We start from the raw sequence: 25,173 nt of genomic DNA on the forward strand, positions 1-25,173 counted from the left end.
ACGACTTGCTATGCTCTCTGGATCTCAGGGAAGCCTATACTCATATTCCAATCCATCTGGCTTCCAGGAAATAGCTTTGATTTCAAGTGAATCAGTATCACTTATCAGTACAAGGTCCTTCCTTTCGGCCTGGCATTTTTTCCCAGAGTATTCATGAAGTGCCTGATTATAGTGGCTGCATCTCTCCAATCCGACGGTCTTCAAGTCTTTTCTTACCTGGACGACTGGTTGATCAAAGCTGCTTCGGCTCAGGAGATGGCTCTGGCAACATCTCTTGCCTTTCTCCAAGCCTTGGGATTTGAATTCAGTTTTCCCAAATTCAACCTCATTCCATCTCAACATCTTCAGTTCACTGAGGCTATCCTAGACACTATTTTCATGAGAGCATTTCTCCCTCCAGATCGCCTACACGCTCTCTTCAGCTTCTGTCAGCAGATATTGAATCTTCAAACCACCTCTGCGAGACGCTTGATGATTCTCATAGGCCACGTGGCTTCTACAGTACATGTGACACCACTGGCAAGATTACATCTTTGTACTCCTCAGTGGACCCTTGCGTTTAAGTGGTCTCAAGTGACAGATCGTCTCTAACAGCATATCTCTGTAATATCATCTCTTCTGCAGTCATTTCAATGCTGGATGACCTCCTCCAATCTATGCAGGGGTCTCCTTTTCCACTTGCCTCCTCATCAAAAGGTGATCACGATTGATGCATCTCCTTATGCTTGGGGAGCACATATGGACGGTCTTCAAACTTAGGGTCATTGGTTCACCAGGGAGCGGAAATTTCACATCAATTTCATAGAGCATTGTTTAAGCCCTCAAGTCCTCCTCCTTTGCACAGACAAGTAGCATTGTAGAAACAGAGAAATAGACGGCAGATAAGGGCCACGGCCCATCTAGTCTGCCCATCCTAATGACCCTCCCCTCCTTATCTCTGTGAAGAGATCCCACGTGACGATCCCATTTATTCTTAAAATCAGGCACGCTGCTTGCCTCGATCACCTGAAGTGGAAGATTATTCCAGCGATCAACCACTCTTTCGATGAAAAAGTATTTCCTGGTGTCACCATGCAATTTCCCGCCCCTGATTTTCCATGGATGTCCTCTTGTTGTCGTTGGACCTTTGAGAAGGAAGATATCTTCTTCTACCACGATACGGCCCGTGAGATATTTGAACGTCTCGATCATGTCTCCCCTCTCTCTGCGTTCCTTGAGTGAGTATAGCCGCAATTTATCCAGCCGTTCCTCGTACGGGAGATCCTTGAGTCCCGAGACCATCTGGTGGCCATTCGCTGGACTGATTCAAGTCTCCGCACATCCTTGCAGTAATGAGGCCTCCAGAATTGTACATAGTATTCCAGATGGGGTCTCATCATGGATCTATATACAATGGCATAATGACTTCAGGCTTACGGCTGACAAAACTCCTACGTATACACCCTATGATCTGTCTAGCCTTAAATGAAGCCTGCTCCACTTGATTGGCGGTCTTCATGTCTTCACTGATGATTATCCCTAAGTCCCGTTCTGCTACAGTCCTTGCCAGGATCTCGCCATTAAGGGTGTAAGTCTTGCATGGATTTTGGCTGCCAAGGTGCATGACTTTGCATTTTTTGGCATTGAAACTCAGTTGCCAGGTCCTAGACCAGTGCTCCAATAGGAGTAGGTCGTGTATCATATTGTCTGTCGTGCTCTTGCCTACTATATTACATAGTTTAGCATCATCGGCGAATAACGTTATTTTACCTCAAAGCCCCTCAGCCAAGTCCCTTATAAAGATGTTAAAAAGGATCGGGCCCAAAACTGAGCCCTGTGGCACTCCACTGATCACCTCCGTCGTTTCGGAGGGGGTGCCGTTCACCACCACCCTCTGAAGCCTACCTCCAAGCCAGTCTCCAACCCATTTTGTCAATGTGTCACCTAATCCTATAGAACTTATTTTGCTCAACAACCTGCGGTGTGGTACACTATCGAATGCTTTGCTGAAGTCCAAGTATACGATGTCCATGGACTCTCCAACATCGAGCTTCCCCGTCACCCAGTCAAAGAAGCTGATCAGGTTGGATTGGCAGGATCTCCCCTTGGTAAATCCATGTTGACGGGGATCTCGTAGATTCTCCATGTCCAGGATCATGTCCAATTGGCGTTTGATTAGAGTTTCCATTAGTTTGCTCACTATTAAATGAATACTTCAGCTCAGTCTTCACCCGTGAAGCACCGGGGCTTGGCCCTCAGCTACAGACAAGGGCTGACTCAGTTGACCTGTTTAGTAACTTCGAGTTTACGCCCAGCAGTGTCTACGATGAGCTGTCAAAACTCAAGATTAACAAGGCAATGGGGCCTGACAACTTACACCCCAGGGTACTTAGGGAGTTGAGTGATGTTTTGGAAGCTGGATGTTGGGGAGTCCCTGGACATCGTGTACCTGGACTTTAGCAAAGCATTCGATAGCGTACCACACCGCAGGTTGCTGAGCAAGATGGGTTCTATAGGATTAGGTGACACTTTGACGAAATGGGTTAGGAACTGGCTTGGTGGTAGGCTTCAAAGGGTAGTGGTGAACGGCACCCCCTCAGAAATGACAAAAATGATCAGTGGAGTGCCACAGGGCTCGGTCTTGGGCCTGACCCTATTCAACATCTTTATAAGAGACTTGGCAGAAGGGCTTCGAGGTAAAATAGCATTATTCGCTGATGACGCCAAACTAAGTAATGTAGTGGGCAAATGCACAACGGACGAAGATTCAATGCCCGACAACATGATGCACAACCTACTCCTACTGGAGCGCTGGTCTAGGACCTGGCAACTTAGCTTCAATGCCAAAAAATGCAAAGTCATGCACCTAGGCAACCATAATCCATACAAGACTTATACCCTTAATGGTGAGATCCTAACAAGAACGGTAACAGAACGAGACTTGGGGGTGATCGTCAGTGAGGACATGAAGGCTGCCAGTCAGGTAGAGCAGGCCTCATCCAAGGCAAGACAGATCCTAGGTTGCATACGCAGGGGTTTCGTCAGCCGTAAGCCAGAAGTCATTATGCCATTGTATAGATCCATGGTGAGGCCCCACCTGGAATACTGTGTGCAATTCTGGAGGCCACATTATCGCAAAGATGTGCTGAGATTGGAGTCGGTTCAAGAATGGCCACCCGGATGGTCTCGGGACTCAAAGATCTCCCGTACGAAGAACGGTTAGACAAACTGCAGCTATACTCACTCGAGGAGCGCAGAGAGAGGGGGGACATGATCGAGACGTTCAAGTATCTCACGGGCCGCATCAAAGCGGAAGAAGATATCTTCTTTTTCAAGGGACCCACGGCAACAAGAGGACATCCGTGGAAAATCAGAGGCGGGAAACTACGAGGTGACACCAGGAAATTCTTTTTCATTGAAAGGGTGGTTGATCGTTGGAATAGTCTTCCACTGCAGGTGATTGAGGCCAGCAGCATGCCTGATTTTAAGGCCAAATGGGATCGACACGTGGGTTCTATTCACTAAGCAAAGGTAGGGGAGGGTCATTAGGGTGGGCAGACTAGATGGGCCATGGCCCTTATCTGCCGTCTATTTCTATGTTTATTGATGTGAGGCTCACTGGTCTGTAGTTCACAGCCTCCATCCTGCAACCTTTTTTGTGGAGTGGAATGACGTTAGCCGTTTTCCAGTCCAACGGGACTCTACCTATACTAAGGGAGAGATTGAAGAGCGTGGATAGTGGTTCCGCCAGGACGTCCCTTAACTCCCTGAGCACCCTGGGGTGTAGGTTGTCTGGCCCCATTGCTTTGTTAACCTTGAGGTTAGACAGTTCACAGTAGACACTGCTTGCTGTAAACGTGAAATTACTAAACGGGTCTACTGATCCATCCTTTTTCTGTAGCTGAGGGCCGGATCCTGGCGCCTCGCGTGTGAAGACCGAACAGAAGTATTCGTTTAACAATTTAGCTTTTTCCGAGTCAGCTTCCACATAGTTCCCGTCTGGTTTCCTAAGGCATACTATCCCGCCTGTGTTTTGGTTTCTGTCGCTAATATACCTGAAGAAGGATTTATCGCCCTTCTTGATGTTCTTTGCTAAAGTTTCCTCCATTCGGAATTTGGCCTCTCTAACTGCTGTTTTGATGGCTATCGCCTTGGCCAAATAGACTTCTCTAGAGTCCTGAGTACCTGATTGTTTGTAAGAGATGAACGTCTTTTCTTCTCTTTTATGAGGTTCGAGATCTCTGCAGAGAACCATTGTGGCTTATTGTTCCTGCGCCGTTTACTCACTGATTTTATATAGCGGTTGGTTGCCTCCTGAATGGTAGCTTTCAGAGTTGACCACAGTTCTTCTACGTTATCTGTTACTGCTCGGTTTTTTAGCGCCTGATGGATGAAATCTCCCATGCCTTCGAAGTTGGTGTCCTTGAAGCTAAGGACCTTGGCCAATGTGTTAGTTTTGGCAAAACCCTTCCTGAGATTGAACCATACCATGTTGTGGTCGCTGGAGGCCAACGTGTCACCCACTGAGACCTCTGTAACACTTTCTCCATTGGTAAGTATCAGGTCCAGTATTGCCTACTCCCTTGTTGGCTCCAATACTAGTTGCCTCAGTTTAGCCCCCTTCATAGAGTTCAGGAAGCCCAGAAAATCTGACTTTGGGTGACAGCTCGCAACATTTTCTTAAAGGCTGTTTATATTCAAGGGGAGAAGTATTCCCTAGCAGATAACCTCAGCAGAATTTTTCCATCTCACGAATGGACTCTCAGCTCTGCAGCTCTCCGTCCCATCTTTCTTCAATGGGGCACTCCACAAGTGGACATATTTTCAGCTCCCCACAATCACAAGTTGCCTCAGTTTTGCTCCAGCTATACTCTCCTCACCGTCTGGAAGCAGATGCCTTTCTTCTGGATTGGACGAACATGTTTCTTTATGCATTTCCACTCCCCTCCTCTCAGATTAAAAACTCTCTTCAAACTCAAACAAGAGTCAGTCACCATGATTCTAATCGTTCCCTGGTGGCCCAGGCAGCATTGGTTCTCCCTTCTACTTCAACTCAGCTCCAGGGAGCCAATATCTCTGCAAATTTTACCTTCTCTGCTTACTCAGCATCAAGGTTCTCTTCTAAATACCAACCTCCAGTCACTACACTTGACAGCTTGGTTTCTCTCAGACTGAATCCATCTGAACTGCATCTGTCTGTTCAACATATTATTGATGCCTCCAGGAAACCAGACACTCAACAATGTTATCAACAAAAGTGGACTCGGTTTTCTTCCTGGTATCTTCATCATCATCACGATCCAACTTCCTTGTCAGTGGAATTGGTGTTGGATTATGTGCTTCATCTGTCTGACTCTGGTCTCAAATCTACATCTATTAGAGTCCATCGCAGTATTATTACAGCTTATCACTTGCCAGTCGAGGGAAAGCCTCTTACTGCTTATCCTTTGGTATCCAGATTCATGAAAAGACTTTTCAATGTGAAACCACCTCTCAAACCTTCTCCAGTGGTCTGGGACCTTAATATGGTTCTTTCCAGGTTAATGAAGCCTCCATTTGAACCAATGGCCAAGGCTTATCTCAAATTTCTCACCTGGAAAGTTGTCTTTCTCATTTCTCTCACTTCTGCCAGGAGAGTTAGTGAGCTACAAGCATTGGTGGCAGACCCACCCTTCACAGTTTTTCACCATGATAAAGTGGTTCTACGCACACATCCCAAGTTTTTTCTAAATGTGACTGTTTCATCTCAGTCGATTGTTCTTCCAGTTTTTTTCCATAAGCCTCATTCTCATGCAGGAGAAATGGCTCTTCACACTCTGGACTGTAAGCGTGCTTTGGCCTATTACATCGACCAGACAAAGTCTCAGAATATCGCCTCAACTCTTCGTCTCATTTGATCCTAACAAGTTGGGGTATCCTGTTTCTAAGAGAACGATTTCCAACTGGGTAGCTGCCTGTATATCGTTCTGCTATGCTCAGACTGATCTGCACCTGGAGAGTCATGTCACAACTCACAAGTCCGAGCTATGGGAGCTTCTGTTGCTTTCCTTAGATCTACTCCTATTGAGGAACTCTTCAAAGCTTCCACCTGGTCCTCAGTTCATACATTCACCTCACATTATTGTCTGGAGTCTTTCTCCAGACGGGATGAGCACTTGGGCCAGTCTGAATACAAAGTTTATTTTTCTAAAGGCCAACTCTCCCACCATCCCATTCTGGTTAGCTTGGAGGTCACCCATGTGTGAAAATATGCTGCCTGCTTGTCCTGGGATAAAGCACAGTTACTTACTGTAACAGGTGTTATCCAGGGACAGCAGGCAGATATTCTCACAATCCACCCACCTCCCCTGAGTTGGCTTCTTAGATGGCTTATCTTAAATGAGGGACCGTGCGCCTACTTCGGGTGGGAAGGCACTCGCACATGTGCAGGGCAGGATATTGCAAACTTTCTAAAGACTTAAAGTGGCAATGCACTTTTGAAGTGGTCCGTGCCGGGGCTCTGTCGGTGACATCGCCCATGTATGAAAATATCTGCCTGCTGTCCCTGGATAACACCTGTTACAGTAAGTTAACTGTGCTTATGCTCCATAGATGATTTTAACGGCCATGTTCTGCCTTATTTGAAGTATTCTAATTTCCTTCTGTGTCGCTCCCCGGTAGAGTGAATTACAATAATCTAAGCTTGAGATGACCAAGGAATGTATGAGGATATTTAGTGATTTGGGGTCCAAGAAGGGGTAGAGAGAACAAATCATCCTAAGCTTAAAGAAACATTTTCAAATTGTTTCTGAAAGCATCATCTAGAATCACCCCCAAGATTATCTAGTCTGCAAGGTGGCTGTGATTCTTTAAATGTATTTCAAAGAGCTAGCCTTGTGAATCAAAGCAGCTGAAACAACTCCCTTTGTGTCATATACCTGTCATGCCAGGTTTCGGAGTCCTGAGCTGGTGAAAGATCACCTTTGTTCCAGTTCCTATTGGATGGTGTGGATTATGTAGCCGATGTTCTATGACATCATTAGTCATCATGAGCAGTGTTTCAGCTTCTCTTATCTCAGCTCGCAGTATGCTCTAGATCAGGTAATGGATTTGAGTTTCCACCTCCAAGTCTGCCCTCAGCAGACTTAGGGTTAATTGTTGTTCCGAACAGGCCTGGAGGATCGCATGACCAGTTTTGCAGATTGTTTACCGACTCATTTGCCTTACAGCAGACTGCAAACCTCTAATGGTTCCGGCTGCTTTTGGCAGTCCTCACAAGGAGCCCCCTCTCGAAGATCTTTCTAGGGATCCATACAGAGATTTTTAGATCCCAAGCAAAGCCAAACCTCCAGTTTTTGTCCTACTTTGACCTTCGAGACAGTGCAATGATGTCAGGACTGGAGCGCTCTCCCTAAAGATAAGGGGATGGCTCTAAGCCTCTGCGGATACCTGGGCACAGATCTTGGCAAATCACTCAGAGCAGTTACAAGCTCTAAGTCACCCAACCCTAGTCAGACTGGGTGTCAGACTTCCCAGTGGGATGTCCAGAAAGAAGCAGCATGGTTGGGCTACATCTTGGAGGCTGTTGAGTTTTCAGGTCTTAGACTTGGTGCTGCCCGAAGATTCAGGCTCAGGCACATACACTACTTTGGACCCTACAATAGCTCAGATGAGCAGAGATCTCTTCTGGAACCTGTGTCAAATGGAGACAGTATGTTCAATCAGAGCGGCAGCTCTGAGGGAGTTTCTGAGCTCTTGATTTCAAAGACCCTATCTTTTCATTCCCCAGTCTACAAATCGTTCAGAAAAGAAATAAAAATCATGCTATTGAAGAAATCCTTGAAAGCAAACTTAACACCGCAAGACTCATCCCAATTCTCTGATGCAACTCGCTCTACTCTTCAAGTCCGCTGGAAATGGCCAGATAACTCCATTTGTAATCTGCCTTGAACCGCAAGGTAATGGCGGAATAGAAATCACTAATGTAATGTAATGTTTCCAGCCCAGGGAGAGTGCCTTAGGTTGCATGTCCTGCAAAACCATTGTCAGTTCTTGGCCTTTCCCTTTGATGTTGACAACAGCACCTTACTGGTTCATGAAGAGGTGGTAGCTACCCATCTGTGTGAGATGGGCTTGCAGGTTCAGTTATACCTGGACGTCAGGCTTAATTGTTCACAGCAAAAGAGCAAGCTATGGCTCATCTGGTCCATGTTCTGCAGAAGCAAGTTTGTGTAGTGGATTTCTGAAAGAACCAACTGATTCGATCCCAATCTCTGGCATACTTTGAGGTCCTTTTCAACACGGCAGATGGTCATGTGTATCTTCCAGAGGTACGTAGAGAGAAGCTTTGCAATCAATCAGCGTAATACTACCAAATGCTGGGTTCCAGGATGACCACAATAGCCGAGGTCCCTGGGCAGTAGATTGTAGGTGTCCTATGCAGAACCTGTTTCTCTCTCGGTCCCCTAAATCGGACTCACTTCAGGTGTCCCTGTTGTGGACACCAGTACCTGTGCCAGGATGGACTGATGACTGCCTACAGGCATTGTCAAAGGGCATACTCCTTCAAATTTCCAATTGGTAATGGTGACTCTGGATGCCACCCCATTCAGCTGGGGAGGAGCTCACTGCAACGGCCACCCGATCCAGGGGCATTGATTGACCTCCCAAGGGAAGTGGATGAGCAGCATATTACTACTTAGAGCCATTCGTTTGGCGTGGCAGAGACTGCTGAAGAGCCTAGAGGGACAAGCAGTGGCATCTGGGTGTTCAGCTGAGTCTGGTAGCTCACTAACTGTTGAGGTAGGAGGAACTTTATCTCCACGCTCCTTCAGCAGCACAGGTAATGGGAATAGACATTCTCCAAGCCATTTTCCTCAGCAACCAGATGCTGGATCCAATGAGTGCCTGCTGCCTCCAGCAGCCTTACAAGTTATTGTTTGTCGCTGGGGTTGCCAAGTGTACTAGCGTTTAGTGACAGCAAGGCACAAAAAGGCGGACAGGTTCTCCAGTTGAAGATCTGAGCCAGAAGCACAGACCTGGACACTTAGGTCCAGCCATGGCCAAATAGCAAGCTCTTTTTTTGTGTTTTCTTCATGACCCATCATAGGCCAGGTACTCCACAGGATTGCAAGCTATCTGAGAGCAGTTATTCTGGTGACTCCAGGGTGGTCACCCAGACCATGGGCAGACCTAGCATGTCATCATACAGGCACAGGTCTCACCGTATGAGTACAGCTGGAACTAATCAGGGACCAGTTGGTCATGGCAGTTCCAGAGCACTTTGCTTTAGAGACATGACTCTTGTAAGCGTGATGTTAGCATGCAAGGGTTACTAAGAGGTGGTAGTTGCTACTCTGCTCAGGTCTTTACAAAGTCTTGGCAAGAAGTGAGATGGCATCCTGGACATCGAAGTACTGACAGTTAAAGCATGGAACCCTGAAATCTTCATAAGATAAGTGTACAACACATTGCATGTTTGAGAGAATTGAGTTGCAAGTGAAATTTATTGAATTTAAAATATAAAATTTAATATTTATTATTTTTCAGCAATTACCAACACATGTGCAGTGACTGGGTGGTGGGTTTCCCCTATAGGGTAACCCCTGAGGGAACTACACAATTCTGAGCATATGTGGAAAAATATCTTAGCCTGTATTGAGTAGAATTTGTTTGGATTTTCTCAGTGCACGGAATAATGACAGGCACCATCACCACCATTCAAGAAACTTTCCATGTTTTTTTGATACAATCTTATTCCTGCACAAAACATTTTGACTAAAAAAAAAAAAAAGGCAACAATTGTTTCTGCTTATGCTAAAGCTTGGACAGCTTTTCAGCACTAGTTCATCAGGGGAAAGAAGTTGCCTTTTCTTTAAGAACATAAGACTAGCCTTATTGGGTCAGACCAACAATCCATCAAGCCCAGTAGCCCATTCTCACGTTGGCCAATCCAGATCCCTAGTACCTGGCCAAAATCCAAAGAGTAGCAATATTCCATGCTACTGATCCAGGGCAAGCACTGGCTTCCCCCATGTTCTAATAACAGACTATGGACTTTTCCTCCAGGAGATTGTCCAAACCTTTCTTAAAACCAGCTATGCTATCCGCAACCTCTGGGAATGCATTCCAGAGATTAACTATTCTCTGAGTAAAGAAATATTTCCTCCTATTGGTTTTAAATGTATTTCCCTGTAACTTTGAGTGTCCCCTAGTCTTTGTAATTTTTGATGGAGTGAAAAATTGATCCACTTATTCCCATTCTACTCCACTCAGGATTTTGTAGACTTCAATCATATGTCCCCTCAGTTGTCTCTTTTCCAAGCTGAAGAGCTCTAACCTTTTTAGCCTTTCCATCCCCTTTATCATCTTGGTCACTGTTCTTTGAACCTTTTCTAGTCCTGCTATATCTTTCTTGAGATAAGGAAAACAGAATTGAACACAGTACTCCAGGTGAGGTCGTACCATGGAGCGATATGGGGGCATTATAACATTTTTAGTCTTGTTAACATCCCTTTTTTTTAATAATTCCTATTGTAGGTAGATTTATGGATAACTAATCAGTTACATAAACAAGTTACATGCAAATCTTAGTCAGGTACTAGGGGAAACCATAATACCTCATCCAGATTCAGCAAGCTTTACCTACTTACACGAAACAGAAACGCAGGCTATGTGAAATACTTTATTATAGAAATATAAAAAAATATAATTCATAAGCCAGCTGTAAATAATAACTAATTATTGTTCACAAAATATCCGAATACATATATGAAACTCAGTACATAATTATCACACCACATTTGCTAGATAAATGAGTAAAACTAATTCTTACACACTAAATAATTCCTTATAATAATAATTCCTGATTAGCAGCAACTTTAAAAATAGCTTATCACCAAGAGTAACTTCACTTCCTTGTCCCGTACCAAGAGTAACTTCACTTCCTTGTCCCGTATCTAACCCCAGCTGATAAGATAGATAAATTTCCTTTTCTCACCATCCGATTAGACCTTTGCACAGAATCAGGGGATCAGTCTTCTACTCAGCACTGAAGATATAAATTCTCTGATCAGGAACAAAGTCCGGCAGTCACTGGAACAGCTGTAAATTAGGTTGGCAGCAACAGTTCCCTTTATGTGATGGAATCCAGATCTGTATAAAAGTCCGGTTTCTCTCTCAGGCAGAGAGTCACAAGAGGTAACTTATCAGTTCTTAATTATTAGAAAGTATCCGTGTAGAGAGCAAAGCGCTAAAATCCAAGCTTCCCCACACCTTAGCACAGACTAATCAATAATTAGGCACCTTCTACTTGGTTCTTGTCAGATGACCTCTCAGGACCAATCCAGAAACAGAACTTGAATGAATAGCCTTTCTGTATAAAGTCTCGCACAGGCTGTGTAACAGAGGTGCCTTCGGAGAGATAAGAACAGCACATGAGCAATGCCTCCCCCAAGATTCACACAGGCTGAGCATGTAGGCATAGCTGGATGTCCTTAACTAGAATACAGTTCTGGTACATACCCAGAATGCATCAGGCATCATAAACAGCAAAGATGTTTTCTTCTTTCTCTTCTTGCATGGTTCATACTGGAATGATTTCTTGCAGACAATGATTCGGGCTTTATGACATCAGAGAGGCCTAACCTTCAGGTGTGAATAAGGAAACACCCCTACACTATCATCCTGTTTGCTTTTTTGACCGCTGCCGCACATTGGGCAGAAGGTTTCATTGTATTGTCTACGATGCCACCCAGATCCTTTTCTTGGACGCTAACCCCCAAGGTTGATCCTAGCATTTGGTAACTGTGATTCGGGTTATTCTTCCCAATGTGCATCACTTTACATTTCTCCACATTAAATTTTATCTGCCACTTTGCTCCAGTGTCCTTGGTGTTAGCCTTTCTCAGGGAGTCACATTGGTATCCCTTAGAGGCCAAGTAGCGGGATTCTTATTTTAGGGCTTTAGATTGAAGAGCTGCGCTGAAGTCTCATCAAGACATAGCCAGATTCCTAAAAGGAACACTACATATCAGGTCCCTAGGGAGGTCTCCATTCCCTTCTTGGTATCTTGTCCTAGTTTTGCAGGGTCTCAACCAGGCTCCCTTTGAGCCACTAAAGGAAGCGTCCTTGATGCATCTGACGCTTGAAATGATTTTTATCCCAGGACAAGCAGGCAGGTATTCTCACTAGTGGGTGATGTCATCAGACAGAGCCCCGGTACGGACGTCTCACAAGCACGTGTTGCTTGTAGAAACTTAAAAGTTTCTAGATGCCCGCACCGCGCATGCGCCGGTGCCTTCCCGCCCGGAGATCCGGGCGTGTCTCCTCAGTTCTTTTCTTTCCGCGGAGCTGAGAAGTTCAACTTCATCATGCGCTAGCTGAATTCAGTTAAATTTGCCTTCCTTGTCCGCGTTTTCGCTTTCTTTTAATTACAATTAACAGTACATTTCTTTTTCAGTTTAAAAAAAAAAAAAAAAAAAAAGAAGATTATTTCCTCCGGCGGGTCGAACGGGCCGGCCACGTGGCTCAGGCCCACAGGCTTCGACGTCGCGGCGGAGATTTTCCGGCCTATGTCCCGGCCAATCACCGGGTTTAAAAAGTGCAGCAAGTGCCAACGCGCGATTTCACTCACGGACCCTCACTGGCGCTGTTTGCAGTGTTTGGGTCCTGACCACATTCCGAAATCGTGCAGGCCTTGCTCTACCCTTACGGCACGCTCATTCAAACGGCGTTGCCTATTGTGGGAATCGATGTTCAAGATGGACGCAGCTAAGGATCCTTCAGCCTCCACTTCATCTGATACCTCCCCGGTTCGGGCGAAACCGGTATCGACCCCTCCTGCATTGAGTGTGGTGAAACCGGCATCGTTCATCCCGACAACATCCACGAGCTCGACGTCGGTGCCTGCCCCGGTCTCCTCGGTTCAGGTACCTCTTCCTTCCACAGTACCACCAGTGGTCATCAAAGTGCCGAAAGCTACTAAGCAGAAGCACTTGACCTCGAAGGAGCGCGATGACCGTGCAGGAGGACCCCCTTTCGGTGCGGATTCCTCCTTATCGGCTTCGCTATGGTCCGTGCTGGAAGCTCAATTCGTTGAGCTCATGCAGACCATCGGACCCGGGCTCATCGCTGCCATACAGGGTGACCTCCCGGTACCGGTCCAAAGGGGCGGTCCGCCCCCTCCCCCTCCTCCACGCCGTTCGACCTCGAAAACCGACGAGGACGAACGGGGGAGGGCGGCGATGCCCATGCGGCAAGCCTCGCTTACCGATATGCCGCCATTAGAGCCCATTACGCCTCCGCGCCAACATGGGACCAGACCTCCGATCGATACTCAAAGCCCTGGGCATAGTCAGGAAGAGTTCTTCCGTACTCCTTACCAGACTTGGGTAGCATCGCAAGAATCCGCATCGCAACCCCAGTTGCGATCCACCGCTTCCAGCCCTATCCACCACTTGGGGGCCTCGGGAGACCATGCAATGCACAGACGATCCCGATCCCCGTCCCGCCACCGAGACGGGCACCGATCAAGACACTCATCCTGGCACTCTTCACGCCACTCGGAGGTGTCACCGCAGAAAAAACTGCAACGTATGGGATACTCCTCATCAGAGGTGTCCCCTCCGGAGGGACCGGAGTACGAGGAGACACCCGTACCCGATTCTCCTTGCCACTCCCCGATGTCCATGGATCCGGAGGCCTCTTCCTCCTCCAGCCCGTCCCACAGACCAACGTTGGCGGATCAATTGTCTTTCTCATCATTCCTCCGACAAATGGCGGATGATCTGGATGTGACCCTTGACATGGGCTCCCGATACTCCAAAGAGTATCTGGACACCATGCATTTACCTAACCCTCCAACGGAGTCGCTTCGGCTCCCCCTGCATAAATTGCTGGATCAGACCTTCATGCAGTGTTTCGAAACACCGTACTCCATACCGGCGATTCCCAGCAAACTCGATGCTCGATACCGCATCGTGCACCATAAAGGGTTTGAGGGCCCTCAACTCTCCCACCAATCCCTACTGGTTGAGTCCTCTCTTAAACGCTCTCATCCCTCTCAGGTCTACGCCTCTGTACCGCCGGGCCGAGAGGGGAGAACGATGGACAAATTTGGTAGAAAATTCTATCAAAACTCCATGATGGCGTCACGGGTGCTGAACTACAATTTCTTTTTCTCTTCCTATCTGGAGTTCTTCTTGCCGGTGCTCCGCAAGTTCACTCCGTTCATAGACACCCAAGCTCGATTCGAGTTCGAGGAAGTGGTAGCCTCCCTCTCCCAATTACGCCTCCAGCTGATGCAATCCTCCTTCGATGCATTCGAACTCTCGGCACGTGCTGCCGCAAGCGCGGTAGCCATGCGTCGCCTGGCATGGCTCCGTACAATCGATATGGATCCCAACCTCCAGGACAGACTCGCCAACGTACCATGTGCGGGAGCTGACCTGTTCGATGAATCTATCGAAACTGTTACCAAGAAGCTGTCGGATCACGAAAAATCTTTTCAATCCATCCTGCGGCCCAAACCCAAACCTCAACAGTCTCGACCTTCCAGGCCACCCCTGATTTACCAGCGGCGTTACATGCCCAGACAAACGCCTGCTGCGAGACAACCTGCGAAGAGACAACCTCCCCAGAAGTCTCAGCAAAAACCTCAGCCACCGGCTGCACCTAAGGCTCCCCAGCCCTTTTGACTCCCCTCCTGGGAGCATAACCGACACCGTTCTGCACCCCTCAGCCTCTCCCATAGGGAGCCGCCTCCATCTTTTTTACCATCGATGGGAGGCCATAACCACGGACCTATGGGTCCTTACCATCATAAGAGAAGGATACTCTCTTCACTTCCACCGGGTCCCCCCGGACCATCCCCCAAGAGAGTATCCTTCAAGCTCGACACAGACCGCCCTTCTTCTTCAGGAAGTCCAAACCTTACTTCAGCTTCGGGCCGTCGAGCCGGTCCCGTCAGACCAGTTGAACCGAGGGTTTTACTCCCGGTACTTCCTCGTCCCGAAGAAAACGGGCGACCTGCGACCCATTTTAGACCTTCGGGCCCTCAACAAGTTTCTGGTCAAAGAGAAGTTTCGAATGTTGACTTTGGCTTCTCTATACCCCCTCCTCGAGCAGAACGACTGGTTATGCTCCCTGGATCTCAAGGAGGCCTACACTCACATCCCCATTCACCCGGCCTCCCGAAAGTTCCTCAGATTTCGGGTGGGAAATCTGCACCTACAGTATCGAGTGCTACCATTCGGCCTCTCTTCGTCCCCAAGAGTCTTCACAAAGTGCCTGGTGGTAGTGGCCGCGGCACTCCGAGACAGGGGTCTACAGGTGTTCCCATACCTCGACGACTGGCTCATCAAGGCCCCGTCAGCCCCAGAGGTCACTTCGGCGGTCTTGGCTACAACCTACTTCCTCCAGAATTTGGGCTTTCGAGATCAACTTTTCCAAGTCTCATCTACAACCCACCCAGTCCCTCCCCTTCATCGGAGCGGTCCTGGACACCACTCGACTCCGAGCATTCCTGCCTCTGCAACGCATGGAGTCCCTTCTCCATCTCTGCCAGTCGGTGTCTACTCGCCAAACCCTACCGGCGAGACAACTGATGGTGCTCCTGGGCCATATGGCCTCCACAGTACATGTGACACCCTTTGCCAGACTCCATCTCAGGATCCCCCAGTGGACCCTGGCATCACAGTGGAATCAGACGTCCGATCCACTAACCAAACACATCTTAGTCACACCTGCTCTTCGGCAGTCTCTACTTTGGTGGATGACCTCTTCGAATCTATCCAGAGGTTTGCTGTTGCACTCTCCCCCCCATCAGAAAGTTCTCACAACCGATTCGTCGAATTATGCATGGGGGGCCCACCTGGATGGTCTCCGCACCCAAGGATTCTGGACCAGTGCGGAAAGACTACATCAAATCAATCTACTGGAGCTCAGAGCCATCTTCAATGCGCTCCAAGCTTTCCAACACCTACTTCACAACATGGTGATCCTCATTCGCACAGACAATCAGGCCGCCATGTATTATATCAACAAGCAAGGAGGCACGGGCTCGGCCCTCCTTTGCCAGGAAGCTCTACGAGTCTGGGACTGGGCAGTGCGCCACAACGCCTTCCTCAGAGCTGTCTACATTCAGGGGGAGAACATTGTCTTAGCAGACAAACTAAGTCGTCTGCTACAACCGCACGAATGGACTCTCCATTCCAGCCCCCTTCACCAAATCTTCACGCAGTGGGGGACGCCTCAGATAGACCTCTTTGCGGCTCCCCACAACTCCAAACTGCCTCAGTTTTGCTCCAGGATCTACACTCCTCATCGCCTCGAGGCAGATGCTTTTCTACTGAACTGGGGGAAACAATTTCTATATGCGTTCCCACCATTCCCGCTGATCCAGAAGACTCTGGTCAAGCTGAAACTCGAACGGGCTACCATGATTCTAATAGCTCCTCGGTGGCCCAGACAACCTTGGTTCTCCCTCCTACTTCAACTCAGCAGCAGGGAACCAGTACCACTTCCAGTGTTTCCTTCACTACTTACTCAACATCAAGGATCACTGCTTCATCCCAACCTGCAGTCTCTCCACCTGACAGCTTGGTTCCTCTCAACGTAACCCCTCACCAATTCTCACAAGAAGTGAGGGAGGTCTTGGAAGCTTCCAGGAAGCCCGCCACTCGACAATGCTACTCCCAGAAATGGACTAGATTCTCCTCATGGTGTTTCTAAATCAAAGGAACCTCAGCGAGCTTCCTTATCCTCCGTGCTGGACTATCTCCTACACCTATCTCAATCTGGGCTCAAGTCTACATCCATACGAGTCCACCTGAGCGCTATTGCGGCGTTCCACCAGCCCCTACAAGGGAAACCCCTCTCGGCCCATCCGGTGGTCGCCAGATTTATGAAAGGACTCTTCCATGTTAACCCTCCTCTCAAACCACCCCCAGTAGTTTGGGACCTCAATGTAGTCCTTTCCCGTCTCATGAAGCCCCCGTTTGAACCACTCAACAGGGCCCCTCTTAAGTATCTCACCTGGAAAGTGCTTTTTCTTGTAGCCCTTACGTCCGCTCGCAGAGTCAGCGAGCTCCAGGCATTGATGGCGGATCCACCATTCACAGTATTCCATCATGACAAGGTGGTCCTCCGCACTCACCCGAAATTCCTGCCTAAGGTGGTCTCCGAATTTCATCTCAACCAATCCATTGTACTTCCAGTATTCTTCCCTAAGCCCCATTCTCACCACGGAGAATCGGCCCTTCACACTCTAGACTGTAAACGTGCTTTGGCTTTCTACCTGGATCGCACCAAGCAACACAGAACCACTCCTCAACTTTTTGTCTCCTTCGATCCTAATAAGTTGGGAAGACCCGTATCAAAGCGCACCATCTCTAATTGGATGGCGGCTTGTATCTCTTTCTGCTATGCCCAGGCTGGATTATCACTTCCTTGTAAGGTCACAGCCCATAAGGTCAGAGCAATGGCAGCCTCAGTAGCATTCCTCAGATCAACACCAATCGAGGAAATTTGTAAGGCTGCCACCTGGTCCTCGGTTCACACATTCACCTCACATTATTGTCTGGATACTCTCTCCAGACGGGATGGACAGTTTGGCCAAACAGTATTGAAAAATTTATTCTCTTAAGTCGCCAACTCCCCCTCCATCCCACTGAGGTTAGCTTGGAGGTCACCCACTAGTGAGAATACCTGCCTGCTTGTCCTGGGATAAAGCAATGTTACTTACCGTAACAGTTGTTATCCAGGGACAGCAGGCAGCTATTCTCACGTCCCACCCACCTCCCCTGGGTTGGCTTCTCAGGCTAGCTACCTGAACTGAGGAGACACGCCCGGATCTCCGGGCGGGAAAGCACCGGCGCATGCGCGGTGCGGGCATCTAGAAACTTTTAAGTTTCTACAAGCAACATGTGCTTGTGAGACGTCCGTACCGGGGCTCTGTCTGATGACATCACCCACTAGTGAGAATAGCTGCCTGCTGTCCCTGGATAACAACTGTTACGGTAAGTAACATTGCTTTCTGGTGGCTATTTCTTCAGCGAAAAAGGTCTTGGAGTTGCAGGCCTTTTGCTTGCAGAGAACCTTTCCTCAAATTTACTGAAGCTGGAGTCTTTTGCTCAACATTCTGTCCTTTTTGCTGAAGATTTTGGCGTTCCATGTCAGTCAGGAAGTCAGATTGCCAGCTTTCCAGTCATGTTCCAGGAAAAAGCAATGGATTCTGAAGAAGTTAGTCATTAAGAGTGCTTCTCTGATATTTTGAGGTCACCAACGAGTTCATGCTCTGTCCATCTATTTGTGCTGACAAATCAGCTAGGTGCAGTGCACTGATTTCCAGGGCGATGATTACTAGATGGATCCATAGGGCCATTTGTCAGCATATATTGTTTGTGGGAAACAGTATCCTGTTTCCATAAAGAGGCATTTGACTAGAAACATGGCTTCGTTGTGAGCATAATCTCAGGTGATTTCCCCTGAGGAGATTTTTAGGACAGCGACTTTGTCCACTCTACATATATTTTCCAAGTCTTTCTAGAGTGGATGTAGCAGCAAGGGAGGACTCTGCATTTTGGGTCCTTAATGTTACGGACAGGCACTTTTGTTCATACCACTTGTTCAGAATGACACACCTATTGCACTAGAAAAAAAGATTTTTTTTACCTTGCTAATATATTTTCTAGTAGATGGGGGTGTCATTCTGGACCCCTAACCTGTCATTTATTTCCTGCATCTGACTGCTGTCTCACTCAGGATGTTCTTATCCAAACCAACAAGTTGGATGCCAGTCAGACCTGAAGCTTATGAACAGTAGTCTATTGCTAGGATACTTTGGGGTATTATTTAAGCTCCATTAATGTTTGGCATGATAGTTTTATTGTTTTGATTGTTCAATGGTTAATATGTTTGTTAAAATTTCAAAGCAGAACAGACTTGTTTTTTGAGGAGTTTTCCCATACCCCTGATTCATATCTGCTCTAGAAAGGGTGCTTGCCTGCTTTGGAACTAACTCTAGGGGGTAGCAGAGCCCTCTGTGCATTAGAAGGGATTCAGAGAAAAAAATCCAAAGTGGATTCCTTCTGCAAGGCTTGCAAGCACTGGGATATAATCCACTTATCCAGAGTGACACACCTATCTACTAGAAAATATATTGGCAAGGTAAGAGAACCTAATCTCTTTTTTTTTTCCTTAATATAAATTTGTATTCTAATCTTTAAATAACTTAATGCAGGAGGCATCATCAACATCAATATGAGTGAAATCAGTTTAGATGAAATTCATGAACTATTTTCCAAGGATACAGACATTCAACCTGGTGGGCACTGGAAGCCAAAGGACTGTATACCTCGATGGAAGGTGAGAGGAAATTAATCTCTTCTGCAAAGTGTATTTTGTTCAAGAGATACATGATGTTATTTAATCAAGCTTGCAGTTTCACATGTGACTTAAGCTTGAAATTTAATAAGTTGAAAATTGCATACTATGGTGTAACACAATGGTCCATTTCCCCTTTTTTTTCATGCACTTGGGTAAGCATTTGGTGCTCCTTTCTTCCACTCCCTTCCTTCCAGTTACCTCTTACATTTTTTTTAATCTAGCTGCTCTTCATCACAATGGCCATTGCTTTTCCATGTTGCAGGACTTGAGATCCATGGCAAATCCAGCATTTCTTTGCTACCATTGTGGCTTGCCCCATCATTCTGTATTATTGTACAATCCCACTTTATTCTGGGGCCAATGGGTTATTTCCCTCTATTCACCAGAAATTTCAGAGATTTAAACTCCTCTACCCTCATACTTCATCACTGTGCCAGTATCCCAGCTCCTCAGTCTTCCTTCCTACAAGTCAGGCTGTGGGAGCTTATCTTTTCTGCTTGTGTTATTTCGCCTGATTTCAGTATTTTGCGTTTGTGGTTTTCGCTTTCATGCTGTGGAGGTTCCTTGTGGGGATATCCTTGACTGCAGGAGATCGCAGACCTTTGGAAAAGTTCTGCTTCTAGAGGGTTCCCTACTTCTCAGTAAGCCCCCTGGACAGCTTGCACATCAGACCAGGGTTCAGGGACCATTCCCTTGGGAGCTAGCTCATCCAAGGTTCGTACACTAGTGGGTAGAGTGCAGGCTGAGCAGTTCCATGGAGCGTGACCAGGATCGGAGCCAAACTGGAAGGTAGTTTTTCTCATCTCCCTTACTTCTGCTCCCAAGAGTAAGTGAATTTTAAGCGCTGGTGGCAGACCCACCCTTCACAGTGTTCCACCATGATCCTAACAAGTTGGGACATCCTGTATCGAAGAAACTGATTTCTACATGGTTGGCGGCTTGTATAGCCTTCTGTTATGCTCAGGGTGGGCTCCAATTAGAGAGTTGAGTCACAGCCCACAAAGTCCAAGCTATGGCAGCTTCATTTGCTTTCTTACACTCCACTCATATTGATGAAATCTGTAAAGCTGCTACTTGGTCCTCGGTTCATAAATTCACATCACACTACTGTCTGGAATCTTATTCCAGACGGAATGGTCACTTCGACCAAGCAGTATTGCAAAATTTATTTTCCTAATGGCCAACTCTCCCTCCATCCCATTCTAGTAAGCTAGGAAGTTCCCACATGTGAGAATATGTTGCCTGCTTGTTCTGTGATAAAGCACAGTTACTTACCGTAATGGGTGTTATCTAGGGACAGCAGGCAGATATTCTCACAACCCACCCACCTCCCCTGGTTTACTTCTTAGCTTGCTTACAGAACTGAGGAGCTGTGAGCAGGTCGGACAGGAAGGCACTCATGCATGCGCAGTATGGGCAGTTAATGAACTTTTTCAAGTTCTTAAAGTGGCGATGCACTTTTAAAGTTATCCGTACCGGGGCTCCTTGAATGACGTCACCCACATGTGAGAATATCTGCCTGCTGTCCCTGGATAACACCCGTTACGGTATGTAACTGTGCTTTCAAGTGCTTTCATTTCATTTTCTCAGGAAAGATTGGTTACTATTGAAGTGAATGTTGATGAAAGTTTTACGGGATGGGAGGAAGCCTAAACTGCAGATCACTGTGTTGCTGGGCCCACAGAACCAGGAAGGCTATGAATTACTGGATATAATAGTTTATAATCGAGCTTGCATGCTTCGCCATTTGGGTGACTGGATTAGACACCATGACTGAAAACCCTTATTCATTTTGAACAAGCATACTTTGCTCCTTGGAATCTGGTCATCAGATCAGTTACCCCCAGAGATGAAAAATAGTGTTTTGTTGCACCCCGTGCACCACCTTTGGCATTATTTAATGTCTCAGGGCTACTCTCCTAGTTGTAATGACATGCTTCCTTTAGTAGTTAATGGGCAATTTTCTCCCGGGGATGGACTCGGAGATCTTACAGAGATGGTCTAGGTGGGGTTTATCCAGGGTGAACTTTTTTGAGATGATGGTTCTCTGGTATCTTTTGCATCTTGTAGGGAGAGATTTTACTATGCGACAGTGGGAGAGCAATTTGCTTATATATAAGTGACTCATTACATTAAGTCATTGGATGCAGGGCCTTTGAGACTCACATAATCACCCAGTTGGATAAGTTATTTGGGGGAGACCATCTAGATTGAGGTGAGATCTCTGTTTATCATAAAGCTCTACCAAATTATTCCCTTGATGAACTTTGAACCACTTCTAAATCACTGAGAGAGAGATCTGGGTTTTGAGAGTTCACACTGTCAATATTAGAACCCTTCTTAAGCAGATCCCTGAGGCTGTTTGTGGCATAGACCTTAAAAAAATGTCAGTTTAGATAGGACCTTCTGGGCATGTTCATTAATATTTCCTTTTGGAGAGAATATTTTCCAATATCTGGGTTCTCTATTGGGGCAGAATATTAACTGTGACCTCCATGGACACATTGTTTAGAAAATTGAAGCTCCTGGGTATACAGGTGTTCATTAATCTAGAAGGCTGTAACATGCTTGGCCTAGGGGTTAACAAAGTTGCTTACTTGTATGTAAAACAAAGAAAAGAAATCTTCCAAGGACAGCGGTTTATATAGTCCTCGCAAAATGTACTCTCCTCCCTGTGGAAATGGCTTTTAGAAAGCCAAGCATTTGTAAAGGATTTAGGCAGACCTATGCAACAGTACAAATTCAGGAACCACCACATATGCTTTTGAGCTTGTTACTTCAAGGTTTTCCATTGATGTCATCCATATGTCAATACTATGTAATCTGCTGCTCTCAGAGAAACTCCTGTTAAGGTAAATAGCCTCACTTTAGTTTTACTTAGAATTGTAACTGATGTGAAAGTATCCTTTAGATCAGTGTCTCGCAAACTTTTTTGAGCTGGGGTACGCTAAACCTAGTGTCCCCGGCTCGAGACACCCAGAAGTGTGCTGATGTCAGCATGTCAATGTCAGCGCATGCGCAAAGGTCCTTCAAACGGGCCTTGCGCCGAGAGGAGAGAAGAGCCAGCGAGTAGAGCTGGAGAGAAGAGCCGGCAGAGAGAACAGGTGCCGGCGTCGGGAGATTGCTTACACGACGTACCTCTCTTCGTAAGAGGCACATCCTGTAGACAGCTGGCGCTGGCATCTCTCCTTTTCCCCAGTGTACAGCAGCATACCTGAAATCTCAGGAGGCACACTGGTGTATCGCGGCACACAGTTTGCGATATACTGCTTTAGATGATGGAAAAAGAGGAACCAAGATTTGTTTATTTATTGAAATTTAATAACCACCTTTATGAGATTCACCTAAGGCAGTTTAGAGCAGTTTGACATAAAACTTGCAGTTTTGTTAATAACATAAAATAAAATGGCCAAATGTAAGCATAAAATCCAGTCAATGAGGTAAACTTGATATCAATCACCATTTGTTTCCAGTCAAATTAACTCAACAGTTTATGAAGCCAATGCCCATTTAAGCTGTACAAGAAGGTAGTAGTCATATATTCAGGGTGGTGGTCTGTTTCCAATTCATTAGAATTCCAAGAGAAAAATAACAGCTGTAATTAAAAGATTGTTCTTATTTAAGCCTCAGAGAATTTACAGTGAAGTTTCACCATTCAATGACTTGCAAAAATGCTTGACTTTTGCCTTGTGAAAAGTTTTTTGAATTGATGCTGCTTTGGGTGAGGAATTCAAAAATGTGATGATCAGTCACAATAGATGATTACCAGGTGAGAAATTGCAGATATTTAATTTTATTAGTGCCACAGCTGTTTTTATTTTTATAGGTAGCAGTCCTTATTCCATTTCGTAACCGTGATGAACACCTTCCAATTTTTTTTCGGCACCTGATACCTATGCTGCAAAATCAGCGGATAGAGTTTGCCTTCTATGTCATTGAACAGGTGAGAATTATGTACTTAATGTTTTGTTTTTGATTAGCTGTTGTATTTATTTTGAAGCATCAGGTAGTAGTAGTAATTCCTGTAATCCAATTTGTGCAGCTTAGGGGAAAAAAAACCCTCAAGTAGGTAGCAGATTTCAGACATATAAGGATCATTTCATGTCAAGTGGTCTAGGGCAATATTTCTTAACACACGGTATGCATACCCTTAGGGGTACGCGGGCTGCTTGTTGGGGATATGAGCCTGGCTGCTGCGGAAGATATTCCCTGCCCGTCAGTAGAAGCTGCTGCTGCTACTGCTAGGGATCCCTGCCTGTCCCACGCTTGCTGCTGCCGGGGGATCCCTAGCTGCCCGCCCCCTGAAGCCAGATCAGTTACTTGATGGAGCCACACTCGCTCCCTCCGCCCTCAGCGAACTCCGTGCAGGGAAGTGACTCACATGCTGCATGTAAGTAGCTGACCCGGAAACCTCCTCTCTGACATCAGAGAGAAGGCTTGTGGGCTAGCCATGTGCAGTGTATGAATCACTGCTTGCATCATCCCTGCATGGATTTTGCTGGGGGAGGAGGGAGTGAGTACGGCTCCAACAAGTAACTGGTTCGGCTTCGGGGGGGGGAGGGGATGCAGGGAGGGAGGGATCCCCGGCAGCAGCTTCAGCGGGAGTGGGCAGGCAAGCAGGAGTCCCTGGCGTACAACTTAATTTGGGGACAAAGGCAAGGAGGGGGGCACAGATTCAACACAGCAGGAAGGGGGCACTAACTTGATACATAGTAAGGAGGGAATAGAAAGGGAGAATTGTTGGGCATGAGTTTGTGAGTGAGAGATGGTGCACATGGGGAAAGGAAGAAAGGAAAATTGGGCATAGAGAGAGGAGTGAGGTGGAGATGCATGAGACACTTCTATTATCCCTACTTGATATAACCCGACAACACCTCAGCAAAGGAAGAAGGATGCTGATAATTCAACTCGACCTCTCTGCCGCATTTGACTTGGTAGACCACACCATACTTCTTCAGATACTAGAAGCCATAGGGATCTCAGGCAGGTTCTACAATTGGTTCCAAGGTTTCCTCAAAACAAGAACATACAGAGTAAAAACAAAAGATCTTATATTGGCCCCCTGGTCTAACCCCTGTGGAGTTCCTCAAGGGTCACCACTGTCGCCCATGCTCTTCAACTTCTTTTTATCCTCCCTTGGTACTATTCTAGACAACCTAAAAGTAAGTTAATTCAGTTACGCAGATGACATAACCATACTCCTCCCCTTCGACTCACCAGACCCCACTTCAACAGACAACCTGAAAAAAATACTAGAAGCAGTGGAAAAATGGATGTTAGACCACAAATTAAAGCTCAATCCGGACAAAACAAAATTTCTATTGCTTGAAAAGGACAACCCCATCCATAACCGAACCAGAAATAAACGCCACCAAATACCCCATACAGCCCGATCTTAATCCTAGGAGTAACGATAGACAGATGCTGCACCTTGCAGGTTCAAATCAACAAGATCACTCAAAAAGCATTCTTTACCATGCGCAATCTACAAAAAATAAGAAAATTCTTCGAAAAAGCAATATAGACTCATAGTCCAATCCCTAATCCTAAGTTTAGTGGACTACTGCAATATCCTCTACCTACCATGCCCCACAAATTTAATAAAACAATTACAGACTGTACAAAACACAGCCCTCAGACTGATCTATTCACTTGGAAAATTCGACCACATCACCAATGCCTACCTAGATTCTCACTGGCTACCTATACAAGCTTGTATTCAATTCAAATTTTACTGCCTATTATTCAAAGCATTGAATGGAACTGCACCCACCCATCTAACCAACCGCCTAAATCGGAACCTCTCATCCAGAAAAAGGAGAACCCAGT

General features: G+C 46.5%; 1 protein-coding gene across 8 annotated transcripts in view; it reads left to right on the forward strand.

Moving 5' to 3' along the window:
* The window catches only part of B4GALT6 (beta-1,4-galactosyltransferase 6), a 313,677-nt gene that overhangs the window by 142,680 nt on the left and 145,824 nt on the right, over positions 1 to 25,173 (forward strand). For 5 of the 8 annotated variants that reach the window (XM_033929542.1, XM_033929543.1, XM_033929541.1 and 2 more), the window contains 2 exons: positions 19,199 to 19,323; positions 23,171 to 23,287. In XM_033929542.1, the coding sequence (XP_033785433.1) occupies positions 19,199 to 19,323; positions 23,171 to 23,287 (242 nt within the window). Of the gene's footprint in view, positions 1 to 19,198; positions 19,324 to 23,170; positions 23,288 to 25,173 lie in introns of those variants that run through there. The other 3 variants (XM_033929545.1, XM_033929544.1, XM_033929546.1) reach the window with 2 other exon arrangements.

Source organism: Geotrypetes seraphini, chromosome 2 (assembly GCF_902459505.1).
Source record: "Geotrypetes seraphini chromosome 2, aGeoSer1.1, whole genome shotgun sequence".
Classification (NCBI taxonomy): domain Eukaryota; kingdom Metazoa; phylum Chordata; class Amphibia; order Gymnophiona; family Dermophiidae; genus Geotrypetes; species Geotrypetes seraphini.